This window comes from Bacillus rossius, chromosome 2, assembly GCF_032445375.1.
Source record: "Bacillus rossius redtenbacheri isolate Brsri chromosome 2, Brsri_v3, whole genome shotgun sequence".
NCBI lineage: Eukaryota > Metazoa > Arthropoda > Insecta > Phasmatodea > Bacillidae > Bacillus > Bacillus rossius.
The window spans coordinates 15,544,426-15,568,322 of NC_086331.1; the positions used below are offsets into that span (position 1 = coordinate 15,544,426).

A 23,897-nucleotide genomic window follows, 5' to 3' on the forward strand; every position below is an offset into this window, starting at 1 on the left:
TGATTCTACAATTTTCTAAAACATTTGGACGATGAACTAACAATAATGTAAGACCTGTGAATCACAGACATTCTCATGGAAGATATCAATGTGTGGACAAGAGACAGAGAAAGGAAATATATGTAAAATATTTTTATGTATTGTGACTTGTGCCTTGACTGGCCGATATTTTTTTTAAGAGTATTTCGAACTTGTGTGTGATTGGTTGTTGGGTATGATGCATGGACGAGTCCCCGGTGGAGAATGAGTCTGCCAGTTTCAGTCATCACTTGGAAGTAGACAGGAACAGTTGCATTTTCAGTGATGGCTCACTAATTAATAAATGAAATTGTTGCAGATATTTTCACACTTGTGATCAAAGCTATGCTCTTTAACATTTTTTCAGACATTGTTTTCACTACGAGTATTTGACCACAGGTAGCAATGTAGGCCCAAGTTGAGCCTTTTAGATAATTGGTTCTCTCTTCCTTCATACCGTGTGTTACTAGCGACAACTGGATTTTAATAATGTATCAAAAGTAACATTTGACAGTCAATAAATATTGCTTTTGAGTAGTGAAATAATTTGATTCAGCAAATGAAGTTATTTATTCTGGGGATTTTGTCTTCATCATGTAAATGCTTCATCATGAAATGACAGCCACGTTCAGTGTTTGATAAAAAGACAAATTAATATACAAACTTTATTTTCAAATTCTTTTATTTTCACAAGACAATATTTAATTTCTTGGCAAATCGTTGACAGCAAGATTTAATAGAAATGTATGTAAGAGACTATAAAGCTACCTGGAAAGTCTGGATTGATACATACCAATCAACTTGTTTCAAACAGTGAGCTTAATCTAAAACTGTGTAAAATCATCTGATTTACATCCAGTAGTATGAAAACTGGTACTTACAACAGCATACTCTCAATAGTATGAACCTAGTAAGACCAACAGAGATTCAGGCCAAACAAAATTTATAACCATTTATTCTTACCTCGATGAATAAAAACTGCTTGTTGCATCTACGGTATAGTTTAACTGTTACAGTAACTTATTTTCAAAAATCCTGGAACTAACCTATCATACAAACTAAACTCAAAAATTATATGAAAGATTATGATGTTGAACATTAGGACTGTGTATGCAAATACTTAATTCAGACAGAGAACATGGTGGTGGAGTGGTATTATTACTCCCTTCCCATTCAGGGAATCGTGACAGACACTGCTGTGAGCCCATGGGTTTTCTCTAGGTACTCCCGTTCTACCCACCATTTATTCCATCAATGCTCCAGCACTTTCCAATACATCACATTATAAACCATTATGCATATTACTTTCGTGAATTTTCAAGTAGGCTACTGTGTAATCGAAATTCTGACAAAGCTAAGAAATTGCCAATAAACATGGAAAGATACAATCATGAAATTTAATTTACTTTGACTTCCAACCACCATAAAAAAAAATAACCAAAAAATTCTGTACTTCAATCTAAAGTTCCTCTCAAAAATAAATATTATAATATTTATTTATTAAATGATTTGAATGATGAGACAGATCTGCTGTTCCGTGCAAAAAAAAGAGTTTGCAGTTTGTTCTACTTGCAGCTTCTTTGTTCAAACACCTGAAACTTTGGACACAGATGACCGTATATAAACAGTGGCTTGTCAGAACTAAAAAATTTTGTTGATAAAAGAGAAAACAACATGTGCAAGTAGTTTTATATTAGGAAAACTGCCGGACTGCTTCATTCCCACAGTATACAGTACCAGGATTAATTTTTTTTTCAACTGCAACTGATTTACTACCTATTTCTTGATATTGACACACAAGACTCGTTAAATGACCTCTATGGTAAACTTTCACAGAAATCTGTAACACATTATAATCTGACTGACAATAAGTGTCATTACTGAACATATACTCTCAACCTAAAGAACTTTTTTTGTCAGCATAGCTGAAGACCTGTTAGCAAAATATAAACCATGCAAAAGACAGAAAACTTTGCAACGTGAAAGAGTATAAGCTGTTTTATTTTTGTATGTTTATTTCTTTAAATAAGATTCAGGAAAACTTACCAACCATGAAAATATCCCTTCGAAAAAATTATTGGATTTTACTTAACACAGAAATTACTTACCAAATATTTAGTTGGCATCAACAAACACTTAAGGCCCTGTCAAACTGTGCCATTTTTGTCTCTAAACATATTTAAAAGTAAAGTTTGAGCGGTAATATTGGATGAAATACAGATATCAAACTCCTCCATCAAATAAAGTTGTACAGGTAAAAATCAAACCTGTTTTAAATCCTGTCACATTATCAAATTTTATTACTGGACTGAATTGTTCAAACTTTCCAATTTTAATCTTATTTTAATTTTATAATAATGCATCACATTACTGGATAAAAAATTATAATTTATTATGATTTTATGGATTTATTAAAATTAAAAAATTGTAATTTAATTTACATAAATACTATTTGCATGAGATAATTAATGTCCATATGTAAAAATGTAAAAAATGTAAAAAATTAAAACTTGAAAATGAGTGAAAATAAAAATTTCAATTTGGAGATAAGATTGGATATGCACTTACATTTAATGTTATAATTGGTACGACTGAAAAATAAACTAAATAAGAATTTTAAGCAAACAGAAAGTGTATGGCAAATTTCATTTTTTATCAATATAAATGTGTTGGTTATTTATAATTAGGAGTTTCAAAAAAAACTGAAAGCTAATTAGCAGAAATAAACTAAAATTATCTGGAGAACTACAGTTTTATTTCCATGTCTCAACACAGTCCTAAGTTATTAACTACCTGAAAATATTGTCAACTAAAAACCAAAATTTAAAAAAAGTGAGCAAGTCTTTGAATACTCACCAGTGATGTGTAACATCTAACCTCGGTAACGAGAAAAAACCTGGTTACGTTGATTAATTTTACGAACAATTTTTTTTCACCCTACTCCACCAGTTTGCAATTTTTCCTCATGCTTATGCTGCCTGTATACTCGCAAGTACTCTGCTACTGATTACCCATCCCTGTCAATTAAAAATGAACTAAATCTCATTGATTTGAAAAATTGTTCTAACTAAGGAAATTATTGTAATTAATTTGTTCATTTCTTATGTACCAAGTTTAAATTAATTAATTAGCACAAATTTAAAAATGTAATATATCAATTACAGAAGTTATTTATTAATACTGCCTTTATGAAAATAACTTCCAGGAATGAATTCCTATCACAAACTATGTATTGACACAAAATGTATTTTAATACCACACTTATAAAATTATTGAATTCATATATTATACATTATGTCACAACGTACTTATAACGTATTAGAAAAGCCACATGGCAATACGTCACGCTGTTCAAGACTACTGTTAGTGGAACAAACTGTAAACAGCTGTTTCCCCCTGTTTTCCCTGTTTCTCTCCTTTCAAACGGCACCCAACTGTAGGACGCAATGGCTGAATAGCGCACACTTCTCCCGACTTCCTGTTACACATTTTTGTCGCATTCACAAGATTACTGCCACCAAATGTTGTATAGGTATCAAGAGCTAAGATGTTACACATCAACAGACGTTTGGTTTCTTCCTTCACACAACTCAAAATATTTACTAAAATACAGGAATGTAAATAGAATTTCTCTTTTTAGGCCATTCCATCATTTACACCAATTTGTTTTCTGATACATGATTATGCTTAAACATAGCCCGCAATAGGTAACAAGATGTATGCGTAAGATTGTAGTGGGCAATACACATCAGATTTAAACTAAATCAAAGCAGCCATGAAACACTTATTTGTGCACAACATGGTGAAACAAAAACTTGTATGAGTACAGGTAATACAATTAAACTATGCATCTTTACTCCCCTAATAATGACTCAAGATAAATAATAAATTTTATTATTTGGATTGAAAAGGAGTAAATTTTCACCATTTATATTGAAAAAATGTTTTTTTACATGAATTTGAAACATGCTTATCTAAACTTTCGTGAAAGAAATCCCAACAGTATATAAAAAATCCTATTTCGAAAAAATGCTAGTTGTGAGGGTTTTGGATTAGGGTTGTGCACATATACTAGCATGGTGAATACTAGAAAATATTTTCTGAATTGATAGCTGTGCTGAAAAAAAATGTTTCAATACAGTTTACAGCAGATAAGAGCCCCTGGATAACACAGGTCTGCAAAAAAAAATTTTTTAAGTTTTTTTGTTAAATGGTTAATATTTGTTTTAATTGTCTTAAAAGTAATAGAAAACGGTATTCATATGATATATACCACGTCACATTTATCAGATTTAGATGATATAGTATTTGAATACGAAAAAGAACAAAACAAAAATTTAATAAAATGAATGAGAATCATTTAAGAATATTTTATAACGTTTCATTGAGTCTATAGCTATGTATTAAAATACAACATTAAGGTATACAAGAAGAAAACCATTAATAATAACGTTTTCTTTTTCAAAAAAGCTGCATTTTGTTGGTTTTCGTTTATAATTTTTTATTTCATCTCTGTGTATCATCCAGCAATAGTCCGCCATCATATTAACGTCCCAACGGCCTTGATATCTTCTTTCCATCTCTTTTATGTCCTGATGAAACCGTTCACCTTGTTCTTCACTGTAGTCGCCTAGATTTTTTGGGAAACAATCAATGTGAGACTTCAAAAAATGAATTTTCAGACTCATATTACAGCCTCAATTTTTATAGGTGTTTAACATTTCCTGGACAATATTTTTATACGCAGGATCTTTTGTGTTGCCTAGAAACTTAGATACAACATATTTAAGCCATGCCAGGCATTTTGTTCCAAGGTTGTCATCACTTTTTCAAATTCTGTATCCTTAATCAGTAGGTCCCGTAAATATTCCCTTTTTCAACTTCGCATCAGATAAGCTAGGGAAACATGAACAAAGATACTTGAAAGTATGTATATCCATCTTGCAGTAATCCCTTTACGAACTGTTTGATCAAACCAAGTTTTATGTGAAGTGGTGGAAGCAATATTTTTTCGGGATCCATCAAGCTCGGATTGATGACATTTTTTCTCCAACTTTCAATTCCATTCTAATTTTCCAATCAGTTTTTTTCCAATGTAAATTTCTTGCTCTACTGTCCCATTCACAAATATAACAGGGGAATTTTGTGTAGCCTTGATGTTGACCAAGAAGCATGCATATGATTTTTAAGTCACCGCAAACTAAACATTTGTGTTCGGTGTAGGTATTTTATTTTCTCCAAAACAATTTTCAAGTTTTCATAAGTTTCTTTAAGATAAACTGAATGAGCTACAGGTATCGATGCAAATTTATTGCCGATATGCAAAAGGACAGCTTTAAGCTTCTTTTTGAAGAATCCATAAAGAGTCGCCATTCTTGTGTATTGTATTCGATATTGAATTTTTGTATTAAACCGCCAATATCACAGCAAAATACTAAATTATCCTCTTTCTTAAAATACTCCACAAATTCTTGTTCTCTGCTTCGATACCAGTAAAATGTAGTTGCAGCATCTAATAAATTGTTTTCTTTTAGTCGAGAACCGAGAAGTTCTGCAGCGTCCTTAGGTAATTCAAGATCCTGTACCAAAATCATTCAGTTCTTGCTGTTTTAAAGGTCGAGAGGAGAGTCATTTGTAGGGTGAAAAATTACACCACTGCTTTGCAGATGATCACTTTGTTCTGAATATTGTGATAAAGGCGTTTCGAAGCTGTTAGTGTTAGTAGGAACTGGTATGGGTAATTCGGGTCCATGTGCAACTGGCTTTGTTACAGACGAAACAACAGGATACACAAATTTGGCGCGGTTTTTAGAATTATATCCTGTTACATTGGTCAAACAAAAATAACAATCATCTGTATGATTTTCTTGTTCCCGCCACAACATAGGAATACCGAATGACAATGATTTTGATTTACAGTAAGTCCACTGTCTTAACACTTCAACACATAGCCGGCATACTGTATGTGGAACCCACTGTTTCTCTTGGTAACATAACCTCATTACGAAGTAAGCATAATAAGCATTTTTTACAAAGTCTGTTATTTTTAATCTTTGCTTAACTATTGTATATTGTCTGCAAATATAGCAAAATACATTTGGATTGTTTTTGCAACTCCGAGGAGCCATAGTTACTGATTTACTCAAACAATCTTTTATTAAATTTTCTTTCTGTCAGTTTAAACCACTATGATTAGTCATAGACTACATTAAACTTTTTTTTTTCTCACAGGGGAAAGGCAGGTTAGTAACAATAGACTATAGGATGGTTGGTCATAGAGTATAGAATAGAAATATAGATCATGGAATCAATTTTGTAAAAAAAAAACTTACTGATCTAACGATTTATTCTACATTTATCTATATGCAAAAAGAATGTGACGTGATACGTTAAAACAAAGTTTATATTTGCTATATACAGACCAACATCTACATGTTTGTGATAAATTTATTTAAAAAACGTTTTCATCGCAGACCTGTGTAATCTAAGGAGTCTCTACTATCATTTCAGCTGTTGGAATCATAATTTTTAATAAATCATCACCTTTTCAATGTATGCGCTACGTGTATGTACATTAGTAGTTTCAACAAAAAACACAAAAAAATGATTACCTGTATTTAAGCCTGTTTTTATCAGTTGGAAAATGAACCAAGCTTTTTTGAACAATTTCAACAGCTTTTTCATTGCTGGTAACATCCCACAAGCCATCTGTGCCCATGATCAGAACATCAGTGTCATAAATGGCTTCGTTTTTCAAGTCCAGTATTTTCACCTGTCAATCACAGATAAAAAAAATCACCTACAAATATTTCAATAAGATAAACAGGCCACATATTCCGTAATATATTTCTAGATACATAATAAATCACAGAGTAAACAGTACAAATCACAATTTTTGAATATTACTGTAATAACAAGTGCTCTAAATAAATGACTGAAGCATTTTTAAGCAAATAGCAGCCAATTTTTTTTCACTTTATTTTAATAAGGATGTGCAAAGTTAACATTAGAAGAAGGTAGTACATTTTGAATTTCACAAGATAACAATTTATGGCAATTACTTACATTACAATTGCTTTTAACACTGAAAATATATATTAATAAATGTTGCTTAAGTAATCCCACTCCCATTAAGTATTTGAAGTACTTTTAATCCTTAACATATTTTTAATAAAATTTTCTCCTGTAAAAATGTTACAATTTTAGAACATAAAACAATTTTTTTATTGCATATATTTTGAACAAATGGAAATTATAATTACTTTCTACAATTTAATACCAATTAATATTATGTACATATAACTGACTAATTTTAATAACACTCATTACTTTTTCTCATTCAATCATGCATCCAAGTATTATTTATTTTTGCATTGTTTTTGTTAGAAAACTGGACAAAACTAATTTCTGTAGTAAAAATTTAGGCCCCAATACTATACTCATTTTATTCGCTCATATTATGGGAATTTTTTTATTGGCACCTTTATTGATAATAACCTATAAAAAACACTTGCAATGGCATATTTTTATTTCATAACATGGAAAATTATTTTTATGGCACACAATTTGTAAACAAATGGGAAGTGTGGTTTAATCAATACTTCATATTTTCCCACCATTTTCCAGCAAACACAGTATTTTGTTGCAGTCTCAAGGCATACTAATTCACAAACTGTAAAAATACATAACTATAAACAATTGATGATGAAATATGTAGCATCTTTAATAAACATAACAGAACCACACTTTCAAATGTCAAACAAAATCCAAAGATATGAAAGCTACAGGATATAAAACCTCACATGTATTTTCTTAATAAGTAAGTGCTGAATGACTTCCTTACAAGAATGGCATCCATCTTGATTTAAAGATTAACGATAGAGAGAATGTAAACAAATATTTTCATTGTAAATTTAATTGTTTTTGAAGCTTTGAATATATAAAAATATACATTTTTCACACGAATCAAATGCAAAAAATTAAATATTCATTTAAACTTCAACAATTTCAAGGCTTCGCACATTTATTTTTTTAGGTTTTAATTATTCATTTACTTATTTAACAACCAGATTACTTTTAAGGTTAAGGCTCAGATTCACACTTAAAATTGGGTTTTTGCATTCCTACATAAATTATTTTTTATTTTATGGCAATTCCTATCGGTGCTTCACTACATATGCACTGTACATCACTAGGCACCTGCGAGTTTACGTTTTTCAAGACTAGTCAAGTTTGAGTGTGTATCCAAAAACTTTTTCCTGTTTCAGTCGAATTTAAGTATAAATATCCAGTACTCAGAAATTGTTTTGTGCTTAAATCTATGGAGTTATATTTTTAACAGGTGAAACTTTCCACGTTCTCATTTTTCTAGAGGCAAACATCAGCATATGGAACTGGCGAAAACCTTTGAAGCTGTTTAGTTACATGGTTAGTAAGTTTGTTCGCAAGTGTTTGTTGCAAGAACTTATATTTTCAATACCTTTTGACTGACGTCTGCAAATGTGTAGCCTACGTCAAAAAATATTTTTAATCTCAGTAAAAGCGGTCTTGTTCACTATTGATATAGAGTGAACATATCAAAAACACATCAAATAACATATTTTCATCAGTTTTCATGAAACTAAGTCACATGGAAAAAAGTTTAAAAATAATAAAAATAACTAGTAGGAAGGTTAACTCGGTATCATTCTAGTCTGTTTCCATTTTCTTATAAAGAATATTTTCCTAAATAAGAGTATTAAGTATTTTAACTAGTCGTGTTAAGCCAGCACAAATAATTAAAATTAATATGTTTGTGGTACAAAGTGTGGCAGGTGGTTCTAATAAGAAACAAAAAGCTTAATGGTGCAATGACAGACGACTTTGATGTAACACATAGGATAGCTACTCATAGAGTATCATAGAAGCACCGAGAACCTTGCATGGTCGACTCAAAACTTAAAATTTGAGTACACTTCAAATTCCTACATTTTATTTTTCTTGTTAATTTTTGCACTGTATATATTCTACACGTTATCTCCTATGTGTTAAAAGTCAAACAAATATTGATAGTCAAGCACTAGTAATTCATTTTCTGTAATTCCACATACAACTTTACTTCTGTATGTAAACACATTTTCAAAATATTTCTCCATAAAGATTGGGAACTACCATAAAACCAAAGATAAGACATGGCAGACAAAGCAGCTAGACATAACTGACACACTGCAACCACACAAAAACCATGAAAAATAATGTGGTATCACAATGCATAAGTTGTAGCTGGCATAACACGGTCTGGTAACATGTTGAACACACAAGGCACTTACCTCCGGCTGAGAAGATAGAAATGGTTTCACAGGTATTCCAGTATTCAAAGCCTTCAAGTCATGGTCGCCGAAACCACGCGTCACCCCGATTGTTGACAACACCCGGCTCTAGAAAAAAAATCCACAACATAACTATTACTAACTGGATCAATAAAGTTAATCTCCTTCCATTTAGTGTCTTAATTCTCTGCAAAGTTACACAGTTGGTCGAGTTACAAACACAATCTCCAAAATTTATCAATTCTGAAATTTAAAATTATTAACCACCTGTTACTGTTTATAATAATTATTTCTCAACACATTATAAAACTTTGATAATGAAAGAATAAATATTTCACAAATGTAAAAAAAGAAAGTTTTATTAGATTCTTTTTTCATGCCTTCTTTGCATGGAATTAACAGGTCTGGTCGATGAATAATGCACTCAAAAAAGTAGTAAAATGTGAAATACTGGAAAATTCATGTAAAATTGGAAAAAAAAATTTCATAATATAATATTATCCAGATAAAAATATTTTGATGTACGTATATATTATTGGATACGTAAAACACTGGAACATTTTTCAATGATTTAATTTTTAACAAATAATAACCTTTTCAAAGGTTTCTGAATAATTAATCGTCGAAGACTTATTTATAATTTTTTGGGACATAAAAATAAGAAATACATGGTTAAAAAAATTAAACTATTCAGTTTGTAGCTTAAAGCAACTAGCAATTTCATAACATATTTGGAATATTTTTCTGAGTTGTTTCTTTAACTTTATTTAAATGCTGAAATTCTAACAAATTTCAAGAATTTCTGCACTTAAGATGCTCACTTCATAACCAAGGTGACATGGACTTGACTATATGATAATATTAACTACCGTGTTTTCTCGCATAATCGTCGCACATTTTATTCTAAAATCAAGTTTGAAAAGTAGGGGTGTGACGATTATGCGGAAAAAAAAATTGTTAAGTAAAGATATTCATAAGAAAACCTGTTCATGGAAAGTACATTTATTTAAAATTAAAAAAAGGTGGAGTATACAAGAGCACGCCAAACAATTTATATTAATAATTCAATAAACAAAAACCTTTCTTCAAATTTAATTAGAAAACCCAAACTGTAACGCGAACGCAGGCCACTTGAATCTGCGACGTGAACTAACGCGTAACTATTGCCGTAGTACACATTTACCACGAAAGAATGCGGGCCATCAAATGTAGTTAACTCGGCGCTCGGCAGAGAGCGCACGCTGCATGCAATCTGCGAGATATCGATATTCGACTACGTGCGCGCGCTCTATACGGGAAACAACATAACCAAACACGAATGATGTGAACTAGTGCTGGCTACATGTTCATAAGCGGTACACCGTGGCGACGCAGACGATCAGATAAAGGAAATAACGTTTAAAAAGTCTTTAAAAGAAAATTTACACGTCAGACAAGTTTGTATTTCCGTTAATTAAATAAGTGTTAATGTCCGAATAAATATTAGATTTCTACTTTAAAATACATTGTTTTATACGGAAAAGATATCTACACCGGTACACCGCGGCGATGCAGACGATCAGATAAAGATAATAACATTTAAAAACATCTTTAAAAGAAAATTTACATGTCCGACAACTTCGTATTTCCGTTAATTAAATAAATAAGTGGTAATTTCCGAATAAATATTAGATTTCACTGGCCAAAAATATAGGTGCGACGATTATGCGCATGCGACGATTATGCGCATGCGACGATTATGCGATAAAAGAGGGTCTGTTAGTATTTATTCCCTTAGTATCATTGATGAAACTTCAATCTGTTTCTTCACCAATAATAATTTAAGTTTTTAATCACGATAGGTATTAAATTATAAATTTATAAAATGTATTGCCTTTTTATTGGTACCCCCATCACCAAGAGGGCTGATGCCTTGTAGAGTGCCGTACCCTGATTGGCTACTGGGCAAAGACCGCAAGCATGACTAATGACTCGTGCTTCTATCCATGGAGCAATCACAGAGAAACTTGATGCAATTATTGTATGGTGAACTCCAAACAAGTGAGCTTAATAAGCATAACATGCAAGTTAATTCACCTTCCTATGGGCTATGAAAACACTAAACCTTATATATTTCAACATCCAGATAGTACGAAACAACATAACTATACACGTTTTAAGGTAAACATACAAAAATAATGATTATAAAACATACCCTTTTCCCTTCTCCTGACACAACCGGTATTTTTAGATCTTCAGTGGTTACAATTTTGTACGCCCAGCCTGTCATGTACACATCACGGTACAGAATCCTTTTACCAAGATCAGTCTGTACAGGTCGTCTGTTATAATCCAGGTGAGTGAAGAAATTTCCCAGAAGTTCTGGCTTCAGAGCAGCCTAAAACACCAATCAAATATTAACACGCACAAAATAAAGAACAAAGTTATTTTCAAATTATACAAGTGACATCAAAAATTACAAATAATTATCTAATTTTATTGCATTTCCCACAAAAGTTTCACTTAACATGCATTGCATATTACTAGGCACCAGAAAGTTCAAGTTTTTTCAAGTCGAGTCACGTTTGAGCGAGTATCAAAAACATGTTTTGATTTCAAGTCCAATTTGAGTGAAAGAGAGTGTACATACATATATACGCACGCAGTTCTCATAAAATGTTGTTTGTGCTTAATTTCATTAAGTTAGTTTTCAAAATATGTAGGTGATTTTTTCTATATTCTCATGTTCCTAGTTTAAATACAGAGCAGGTGAAAAATTTTGAAGCTGTTTGCCACCAGGGTTGCTTAGTTAGTTGATTTGTAAGCATTTCTTACACGAACTTATTTTTTGATGCATTTGGAAAAATATTTTTTTTTTGCAGAAGAGGTCTTCAGTTAATATTTTCTTGCATTATAAATTTTGATATATTTATTTGAAATGAACATAAAAAATACACATCAAACAATATAGTTTCACAGATGAATAATCAGTTTACATGAACCTACACCATAAGAAAAGTATGTTGCCATTTTCTTATAAATAATATTTTCATAAACAAACATATAAAATATTTTCATTAACAACATTATGCTACCACAAATAATTAAAATCAAAAAACATTTGTGGTAAAATGCTTGGCAGGTGGTTCCATAAAAATTGATGGCAGCAGAATAAATAAATACTATTCTCCGTTCACTCTTACCTGAGTTTTGGAATAAACAAAGCCTCTTGTAAACAAACATTTTCATTGGCTGCCGGCCGCCGCACACATTATTCGTGCGCAAGAAATATTCCCTTGGTTACGTACCATTTGTAAGTATTTTTACACTGTCTTTTTATAACAACTGTTGATGTATAGCATTATAGCGATTCATCATTAATTTCCAATACAGTTTAATGTGTCAGCAAGTATGTACTTACAATTATGTTAGCAGACGCCGTGTGTACGGTGGCATAGAATAAAGGTACTGTACAGTGTACAGTTGATGCCCGGCGCAACAGTTGCATTTCGGATTCGCGCGCGCACGGTTTGTTATGGCTGACGTCGGACCGAGTTTTGTAAAACACAGAACGGGAAAGCCTTTGAAAAGTGCACAGAAAACTATTGTGTTGAATGTTTTTAAAACATTTTCAGACAAATATAGGATTGTCGTGTGAACGATATCGCGAGTTTAACTGCGGAATTTAGGCGTGTTTCGAAGAGCAGTGTGCTTCGTGCAAGGAAATAATTCCAGGACACCGGGACATTAACATCTTCCGGGAAGAAAAGGAAACTTGAGTATCCTGTTACAAAAACTTGTGATGATTTTGTGAAGACGGTTATTAGGCGTAAAGTGCATAGTTTTTTCTTCGCAAATGAACCACCTACGCTGAACAAAGTGCTACGGTGCTTCCTGTTATATTACGTCTCCGTTATTTTATTAGCACCGACTGTACTGAAGTGTGTGTGTTGCAACTAGTGCTTGGCGCGCCAGATGAATTCAGCCTATCACTTGCTGACGCGGCGCAGTGATACGGCGGTGTTTGTTTATTTCAGAACTCAGCTAAGAGTGAACGGAGAATAGCTTATAATTATGTATATATGTATACATACAGTAAGTCCTCGGTTTACGTCGGGGTTACGTTCCTGAAAACCGCGACGTAAATAGAAACGACGCAAAATGAGCCATGTTTCATGCCACCGGCCGGCCACGGCCCAAGGTCGGCCAGAAGGGGTAGGAGAAAATGCTGTGTCGTTGCGGGAAGTAGATAACACTTCTACGTGCGAGATACGTGGGTGGCCGAGCGGGCGGGCTGGTAGTATTGCATCACCGCGCGGAGAGCAGGAAGCGTCCCTCATGATGTATGATAAGATAAGGCGGTGAACGTGTAGCTTACGCTACATAGCATAAATTAACTACCGAAGGAAACAAAGAATTATAAACCAATTATATACGGTGTTTTGGTTAAAATAAAGATTTACGGTCATTGTAAACGACGTTATTGTGAATCGGCGACAACTTAAATTGAAACATGAGTACTCAAACATTAGCGACGTTAATCCGAAACGACGTAAATCGGTACGACGTAAATAGAGGACTTACTGTATAATAATACTTGAATTTTGTATGAAGATAGTGTCAAATAAATAAAGTTCAAGTTGTATAGGATACCCTTTTCTTTTAGGAACACATTTTACCAAAACTCAAGTAGCATACAGGAAAAAGAGTTGCAAAAAGTGTAGGATAAAGCAAAGTTGTTTTTTTTCAAACCTCTAGTTGTATTAATTACAATTAAAATTGATAGCGCATAGCAAAATTTTTTGTTCAATTGACATATAAGGGACCTGAACATATATAACCACCTTGCACAATACTTGTTTACTTTCAACCAAATTTAAGCCAACTTCAATACCATCAATACACTCACCATGCTTCGAACTCGCTGCCTCTCTGACTCTGGAGTGAAGTCATTTGACATTGGGAGTGGTTTGCTGTTCTTGCTTATGACAGCTCTGGAATCACCTGCATTAGCAACATATAATTTTCCTAGAATGAAAAGTGCTACTAAAGCGGTGCAACCCCCTTTCAGTTTGTACTTGCGTTTGTCTTCCGCAATCAACTGATCCTGAAATAAAAATTATGGATGGTACATTACAACTGCTGCCCCCAATATGAAATTCAATATTGAAACATTGATTTAGATCCATTCATTTATACCAATATGATATTTCCTCCACTTTAATTATTCAATAAATCAACGTATACTTCAAATTAAATTTGTGGTCTTTAATACGTCCCACATAAATTATTTTTTTTTAGGTTTTATAACTTGCTAACAATGAACACACTACAAAGATATTAGGGAAGATTGAAGATGGCCTATTGTAAGGATCTATTCCAGCATTTGACTGGCGAGATGTAGGAAAACCATGGAAAACTGAAATCAGGATGGCTGGAGCGGGGTTCGATCCTGAGTCCTCTTGAATGTGAGTAGAATGTTTTACTACTGCGCAACCTTGCTCTGTCCCTTAGGTGATGTCACAGCCACAGTGAATGCCTCATGATGACAGCCACTAACAGCTTATTTAGCTCTCTGGAGTCGAGACTGCAGAGTTACCCCTGTAGCGGGCTGTAAGCGACTCCTTGAGTTGCGGCAGCTGCAAGCAGGCAAACTGTCAGTTTCTGCGCACATTCTTTTAACTTCAATGAAGTCACATTGAGGCAGTTCTGCTTGTGTGGACATTAGCCTGCCATTTCACAAGTTTTAAGACACAAATTTAAACTAAACATTTAGTTATGACAACTAAGGACACAGGAGTGATATTAAACTGACTGGAGGGTATATACAACACATGATTTTTTTCAATTTTCTTTATTCTATTGCTTACTTTTTATTAACCTCAAGGAAGATCTTTAGATGTTTTCCAGCACAAACAATATCAAGAAATAAACAGAAGGCCATAACAGGTAATAGCACAAGTTTTTGAACCCTCTGCTAACCTAGATGCTGATCATTGACAGAGGTTGATGCTTGTTTTATAGGTAAGGCCAGGGGACATATCATGTTAATGTATAATTAGGCATTAATTTTCTGGTTTACAGTATTCAAGTTGGGCCAGTAGCTAATTAAAATTACTTTGCTAAAATTAATTTTTTATTAACAGTAAGTTTTTACATTTATGTAATTTTCATTAGAGTTCAAGAGCCATTATTCAATTTTGAAATATAAAATTTTTTAGCCTTCAAGTACAAGGAAACATGTTAATTTGGACATTGTCAAACTTTCTGAAAAAGGCATAGTTGTAATTAGAGGTGACTGAAACTGCTACTTCAACAGAGCAGTGTTCTTTTTACTGTTCCGCAGAAGTCACAGTATTTAAAATTGCTCCGGTTTTCGGGTCACATTCACATACGAGACGGAGCAGAGTGATCCGTGGCCAGCCCGCTGCTGCCTGTGTCAACCGTCTGCTCACAGCAGACCAGAGCAACACAGTTCCCTTGTGTCGCAGGCCTTTTAGCAGGAAAATATAGCGTACGTCATCACATAAAATAATTTTATCTAAAAGATCAAAAAATTACTAAAAAGTAAGAAGGCCTAAAAAGATCAAATAATAGAAAGCAGTTTAAATGGTTTCAGGTGCATTCCTGTGGTGTCGTTTAAAGTGACCAACACAAAAGTAAGCAAAAAAAAATCACTACTCCAATTCAAGTCAAATAAATTATTTGTTCCTTTTTAAACTATCGTCATCTCCCGTACCTTTGCTGAAGTTCTGTCGATGTGTTGTGCCCGGAGTGCCCACTAGCGGATTACCATGCGCTAGTACATGTGAGAAATCAGGGTGTAACTGGCCACGTGGCAGATATACTTCTCACCAGGGATCCCCCAAAGTGTTGGCCCCTCGAGATGCCCTTAGTTTACAAATTAAAGACGGAGGTTGTGGACTCGTGTTGGATACTAGTAACACAGCCCTTTACACTGTGCTATCTATTCGCCTAGCCTGCCTTGTTCGGGAGCTGAGGGCTCATTTCGACGCACTGTCATAGGTTGTTCGTACGACGATTCGAAACTGGCAGTTACACTGACAACTTGCCATGATGCGCGTAAGCACTCGTCTGATTATGTAGCCACTAGTGTGGTTGGCACGATTACAAAGTTACATACACTTACAGAGTTACACTAAGAGCCCATTCGCAGAAAGTTCGACAAGCAGTTACACAGACTGGAATGTGGTTGCTGGCATGGAGACTGGGCAGAGGGCACAGAGAGTCTGTTACACTGGCACTTAAAAAATTACACCAACAAAGTTTGACATTCAATTAATCACACTTGATATAACACCGTCTCCAGCGTGATGCCTGGGCAGAGGACCTCTGTAGCTGGTCCACCTCGTGGGCGCTACACAGCCCGCCACAAACTCCCAAGTTAAGTAACTCGTCAGTCATTTCAGGTAAATTTTTTGCCCGTAGACGGCCCCGTGTGGGCTAGACTAAAAAGCCTGGTGACAACATGACCAAAATGTTGAACGTATCTCGGGAGAGAATCAAGTAACTAGATAAACAACCAGTGAATTGAAGCTGAGTTGGGAAGGAAGGGGAGCGAGACCCGTCACGGAGCCAACTGAAACAGATTAAGAATCATTACGCTATGGAAAATAACTCGGTGCTGGCACGCATCCGGCCCTGGCGCTGGGCATGTCCTACTGCTGTGGCCCCAGAAGGCACAGCACCCTCCGGGAACATGTTCCGTGCGCCAAGTGCGGAAAGAGCGGGAGACAAGCCAGGCTGAGTTTAAAGACGAAATCACACATTGAACAGAAGTAATTTGCTTCAATACATTCAACTATGATTTAAAAGTGTTTTATAATTAGTTTGTTATTACTTGACAAATAAATAATCAGCGGAAGGATACATATAAAGTCTAGTCGGATAGCCGCGCGGGCGGCTATCGATTCGTCGGCAACATGGCCGTTTACTTCACGGCACTTTGCCACACTTCACACGTTCCGGTCACACGCTACGCGCACACCCCCTAGTGAGGCATAACGGTCGGTGCAGATGTCATCAAAATATATGTAAACTTAGTTTGTTAAAACAACATGTCTATAATATAGTTAAAAGCAAAAATGTTTAAACAGCGCCCGATATGGTACAAATAAAATATGTACTTGTAATGTAAGCCTACACACCATGGAGCTACTTGTAAGGAGGGACTGTGATTTAGTGATCGCTGTCATTCTTCCACTAGCTGTGGGCCATGTATCATGCTGCTCTCTAGTAACAGTTTCGTGAACCATGTTTGACCAGAACAAGGATTATTGTGAAGCTGCTACTTCCAAACACTACTCTGGTTGCTGAGCAGAGGCAAAGTAGCACTGTGCCTTTTTTAGGCAGACCACTAGTTGAAATTCCCTTTCTGTAGAAACTAGTATTGTACTGTCATTTTTTTTATAGTCTAGAAATAGCCTAAGCTTGTAAAACCGTTGAGCGGGATCATATGCAACGCTCCATTATTTGAAAGTTATTTGCTGGCCGATGTCAGGCAAATGCAAGGGAAAGCTGGAGATTGGGGAATAGGTTAATCCCCTACGGAGTAGTCGTTCTGGCAAGTGGCACTTAGCTGCCAAAATTTTAGGTCCCACATCGGGACACGTATGGCCTAATGTATTAACTTTAAGACAGATTATTTAGGAAAACAAAACAAGTGCAGAACTGCTCCGACATGTACTTCGTGTGGACATTTATTTTGTCCGGCACAGCAGCGTTTTCCCCCCAAATATGCAAGATTACAGCAAGGACTTAATATCAACGAAGGTCAGGACAACCAACTACCTTATCTAGTGTCAAGCAAACCTGTGAACTTTCCTAAATAAAAATTGGTTGTCTGTAAAGTCGGTTTACGGACGATAGTTTAACGTGACAACGTCATAACAAAACATTGATGAAATGATTGCATATTTTATGAATAAAATTAAATCATTTTAAATTTAATAATAAAAGAATACATAATTGAAATTATACTAGTAATCAGATTTTTAAAATGCAAGAATAATTAACATTTATTGCCGAAATTGTTGTTGTAATAAGCAATGAAAACCACATTAACTTTTCACTTCACTTTATAAACAGTGGACAAAACAGTTCATGTGTAGATGACTTGTAATTAATTTTAAAAGCTGGTGTTTAGCTATAAAGTTTAAATATATTTATGAACAAGTTTTCATATAAATAAACTGTAATCAAATATCTATCATCAATTATATGAATCACCATAATTTTTAGTCAATTGTAACATAACCTATTATTACTGCACCCGCCGACAGCGTAACGGAACAATGAGTGTAACGGGACAGTGTAACGGGACACAGTGTAACGGAACATTGTGTGTAACGGGACACTTTTTCATGCGTGCAGCCAGCATTAATTGATTTATTAGATGTCACGTCAAAAGGAACTTGATGTTTCATCAATTCTTTCTAGTTAACAATTTTTCCAGTATCATCAATAAATATTTTTATTGTGTTATCTTTTACATTTTTGGCTTGAGTATTTTGAAGACAGTGGAGGGGTGCCTAGGAAAAATATCTCAATACGTCAGTTCACTGTCATCCTCTCAAAATCATGTAGTGCGGCATAGACCTGCTACGGTACTAAATAGTAAAAGGTAGCTGCACAAGGCAATCATATTGATGTTTTGGTTCATCCCAAGATTAAGTGTTAAAAGAAATAAAATAAATGTAAAGAGTAATGACAAACATCAAGTGTGAAAACGATCACAAGTTCTCGCTTTAAAGAAAGCAGGGATTATTTTACACCCTTATTTGTAAATAAACTTGAGCCTAGACAAAATCTGCCAGTTGACATGAATTTTAAATACCTAACTTAATGCCGGGTAGTTATAATTACACTATGTTACCTCGCTGTCGATATGATGTGTAGAGCCCAAAAAAAACAGGTCAGACTGTAGCAATATACCTATTTGCAAAGTTCAAAATAAGATTTTAAAAAGTAGGAACAGTAAATTCACCCCAAAAGCTGAAGTATCAAATAAATAATGTACCAGTACATCATCACTCAAAGCATGAAAAACAAATGACTAAAATCAGCAAAACTACTTTTATCTTTATAAATTGTTCTTTTAAGATGTACTAAACATTTGGCTAATTTAAGGCCGATATTATTTCAGAGAAATTGTTTATGATTATTTTGTACATGTAGAAATACACCTAACCATGTAAATTACTACAAAAAAAGTTGTTTTACCATATCCCAGAATGCTGACTCGAGAGCACCAATTATTAAAGAGTCAACAGACACCTCCTTTTCAGGGAACCACATTGACACCCCGCCTCGAGTCACATTACTTCCCAGAGCCGAGGCTGGACTTCCGTCTAGAGGCGGCAGCAGATGGTCCACAATGTCTACCAACTTCTCCTAAAAAAACATGCGTACAGCTTGTTTTCAGTTCAGCCAGAGCCATGCACAGATACACCACACAAACACATCAACGTGAAAATGACACAAACAAACAATATTAGAAATTATCTGAGCTTTGCTTTTTACTACTTTCACCATTTCATTAAGCCATTAAATTTACATTTAAAAGAATTGCATGTCTATGTTCATGTTAAAAATAAAATACTAATTCATAATTATAATTTAGCATCAAAGTCGTCATAAAGATCCTAAATAGGTCAAAACATTTTTTTTAATAGTTTATGCTGAAATTTTAAAATTAAATTAAATATAAGTACACACAATGCAATAGCAAATCACACCAACAACATTTTGTTCAAAATATGTATAGCTATTAAACATTTTAAATAAATGCTAATAACAAAATTCAAAACTCAGAAATAATAATAGTATGAGAGGGAAAATCTAGAATTATAATTAAAAATTTGTACTGGACCAACTTAATGACCTAATTTTTTTTCTTACAACTGAAATGGAAATCATAGGTACATACTCCTAGATATTCATGATTATAAAATAATATCTTTCAAACAACATAAAATAAACATGTATAAGAAATTAAAAAGTACCTGCTTCTAGTAATTGCTTAATGTACTGAGGCAGCGCTTCAAATCCATCTGGCCTTAGTAAGTAATATTAGATGAATTATTTGTTATATATAGTCTTATTTAATTTACATACAGATAGTCTTGTTTAATCTATATACATTCTTTAAAATTGAACTTTGCAAGACGTTGTTGTGGCCAGTGTAAGTAGCCAGGCTGAGTTCGGTGGTAGTCGAGTTGGCAGTTCCTAGAGAGCGATGAGTGATGGCGGCAGTAAGAGAAACGAGTGAAGTCACAGAATGAATTAAGCTGACAGAGACTTGGTTCGGTTGATGACTGAGGGCAGATGGCAGCTCGGTTGAACTCGCGGGCAACGAGAACGAGTTACGCGATGATGAACACAGGAGGTGACCCGAGTCGATTGGGACGGCGAGCGAGTGGCTGGCGACACGGCTGCACCGGCGATGACGACTGTATTTAGTTAAGCACCACGTGCCGAGTAAAAGGTTCGTGTGGTGCAAGGAAGCTTTGGCGAGGTTTCTGCAAAGTTCCCAAGACGTTGCGAAATCATAAATGATGAGAACAATTTATTACAAATATTTCTGGAGATTTTATTCAGCTGTGAGTATAGTTATCTGGTGGAGCACCATGTTGTGTTATCTTAATTGACTTGATGATTCTCAGAATATTATACACACAGGAAAGCCAGCCAACATATCCTTGTTACAATGTGACATGACAAACATGGTGTTTACGAAGTATCAAATGTTAAACTGTTTGACAGTGAATTTACGGACACACATGGTGTTTTGCAACCAGAATAACTGTTCACAGTTTACACCCAAACAGATACATAAGAAGGATAACACATAAAATCAAGGATTTTATTTTTCACCCTATTATAAAAATATTTCAAAAACAGACGTATAATATGAGTGGAATGTTTTCTCAACAGTTTTATATTGGTTTTCAATGCATTATATATATTTTTAACAACTAAATTTTTACAAACAACATTTTCTTGAACCCAATTATTGTTAAAAAATTTTAACTGGCCTGCCAAATGCTAGGCATGGCCCCATAAAAAGCTAAGTTGCAAGAAAAAAAGTAAAGTGAATTATATCATAGTTGCAGTATTAAGAAGCTAGATTTTTATTCAATTTATTTCTTTGCATATGTTTTGAGTTGCTAGTATCTGAGGTTATCACATGCTTCATACAGCCATTGAATATATATAATGTATAGAAGTCGCGAGCCCAGGTTAAATTTTCTGGCCGGTTTCGCAGAAGAATAGTTGTAGTAGGAAGCTCCGTCACAGCGCTCGCTTCAATCGCTGGGTATCGACAGTGCACGCCCTTAGCGGTCTTAGGACGTACTACGTTAACCAGCCAATCATGCCACCTCCCTTCACCCTCCCATATTCGGGAAGCTGGTATCAGCACCGCTCTGCGACCTTGACGATAAGTATTCCTTACCACTGCCTTTGAGAGCCACGAAACCCCGGGAGAAGACAGTCACTGGGATTACTGTATGGAGGGATTGTGTACCCTAGTAACGTGAAAATTAGCTCGTAAGACCTTTGTATCAGGCCTACAGTCGGTGTTGAGTTTAAAATATGATTTAATTTAAAAGTTAAATACCTCCTTATTTCAACTTTATTTTGCATTGATAATTTTATAATGTCAAACATTCTGAAGGGTAAGAAATGTGTGTACACGGGTTGTCAAAATACGAGGATCAGTTCACGAGGCACATCAATGTTCCATTTTCCAGTTAAAAATAAGGACAGGGAAGTTGTGAATTATAACGTGCCAATTTTGTTTTACATTATTTATCAGTTAGATACTGTGTAAAAAAAAAGTTGACGCGAGTATGCGAGGAAAGTCCTAATTATTTAATATGAATTAGTAAAGAATTATTTTCTTTTATATTTAAAATATCCACGTTTTAATTACTTTCAAAAACTAATTAGATTACAACAACCACATATTTTTAATTTCATCATTTTGACTAAAACCGAGTGAACGCTAGTTAATTTTCAATGTAAATTTTAATAAACGCAAAGTTTTAGCCAAGTATTACCCACGTCGTCTGTTTCACATAAAATGCATTTGTTTAGCAAGCGTTTCAACAAAATTTTTAAGATCTTTAGCAAAATATGCTTAAGAAATAAATAAACAATTAATTATTTGTGAGTAGATAGACTGCAGCTGCATTGGTATTCTTTTTGTTTATTACTTTACACTATTAAGATGTTAGTAGCTTAATGATCGCTGTCAAAAAAGTCATGTGAAAAATTTTGTGTTTATTTACCAAAAAGAGAACATACTTTGTAAGTGGATTAGTGTAAGAAAAACATAAGTTTGAACTTTTGTTTTATATGAAAATAAAAACAAAAACATGGTAAAAATTGGTCCACACAACAACCTCAGTACTTTTTTTTAAGTATATAAAACTGTTTAAAATGCATTGAATTCTACCGTTATTACCTAAGTTATGAACAATTTAAATTCCAAAATATTTTATTATGTATCCAGAAAAAAAATTAACATGGAAGACACTTATATTGAGATTCTAAAAAGTAGGTACTCATTTAAACACGAGGCGTTATAGACTTCTAGCCCAATCAAAGTATATTATGTGCTCAAATTCAATCCGATGTTTATGATTTTGTGTTACAATTGTTCAGTGGTCTGCACGGAATGTTACATCAACAGTCATGATAAATAGGAAATGATAATGTAATTGACATATTTTGGGCAAATAGAAGAATCAGTACCACTTGTCTGCTATATGACTGTGTAGTAAGAATCCACCATTAAGAACAAAATCAGCGTTCTCCAAGTCCAAATTCTCCCTTGTCACTTAAAACATGTACAGGGTTGCTTTCTTGGTTTTGCGTATCCCAGCTTCGTCAAAGAGAGCTAAAGGAAATGGAGCCAACTCATACTGCATATACATGATCAAGTCATCCTATTTTTCTTCACTTATCGTTATCCTCTGGAACACTAACAAATGATAAAAAAATGAGCTATTACAATTGAAAGTAATAGTGTAGCTAATATTCGCCAGAGGGAGAGCTTGATCTTTTCGTGACAATGCTTGATTAGACTTTTTTTCAACATTACTCTGTATTGATTGCTTGCCTATTACTATAGCATTGAAAAAGGTAACTGTGGCATCCCCTACTAGTCCAGTTGCTATAGACATGATTTGATTGTGATCCAGAAAATGGTGGGTGATTATTTAGCTAATCAGAGATCTTATATTAATCTGTGGCATCTATTCTTCTTCGAGATTGTCAGAAATCAAGTTGTTCAAAGATATAAAATGAATAATGCATAACTTCAATGATGAGCAGATGCAGTTGCAGTCATCCCCATGGTCCACTCGCTCAAGAAATTATCAGTGAATCCTCGTCCTTGTGTGAGGCTTCCAACAATTTTCATGTTACGCATTTAAGTCTGTTCTGTGGTCTGTCTGACCAAACGCTATCAGTTCTTTTCTTTGAGAAGTAACCCTGATATGCAAAAATGTTGAATTCTGGGGTCAACATGTCTTGTAAAGTCAAGTGACAGCATTTGGCACACGA

The 23,897-nt window shown here is 34.2% G+C and overlaps 1 protein-coding gene across 1 annotated transcript in view; it reads right to left on the minus strand.

Annotated features, from left to right (window-relative positions):
* LOC134529132 (protein phosphatase 1H) overlaps positions 1-23,897 on the minus strand; it is a 70,378-nt gene that overhangs the window by 16,176 nt on the left and 30,305 nt on the right. Inside the window, exons 3-7 of the mRNA XM_063362901.1 lie at positions 19,548-19,718; positions 14,215-14,412; positions 11,521-11,703; positions 9,327-9,434; positions 6,630-6,790 (exon numbers count right to left, since the gene is read on the minus strand). Of these exons, the coding sequence (XP_063218971.1) occupies positions 6,630-6,790; positions 9,327-9,434; positions 11,521-11,703; positions 14,215-14,412; positions 19,548-19,718 (821 nt within the window). The remainder of the gene's footprint in view (positions 1-6,629; positions 6,791-9,326; positions 9,435-11,520; positions 11,704-14,214; positions 14,413-19,547; positions 19,719-23,897) is intronic.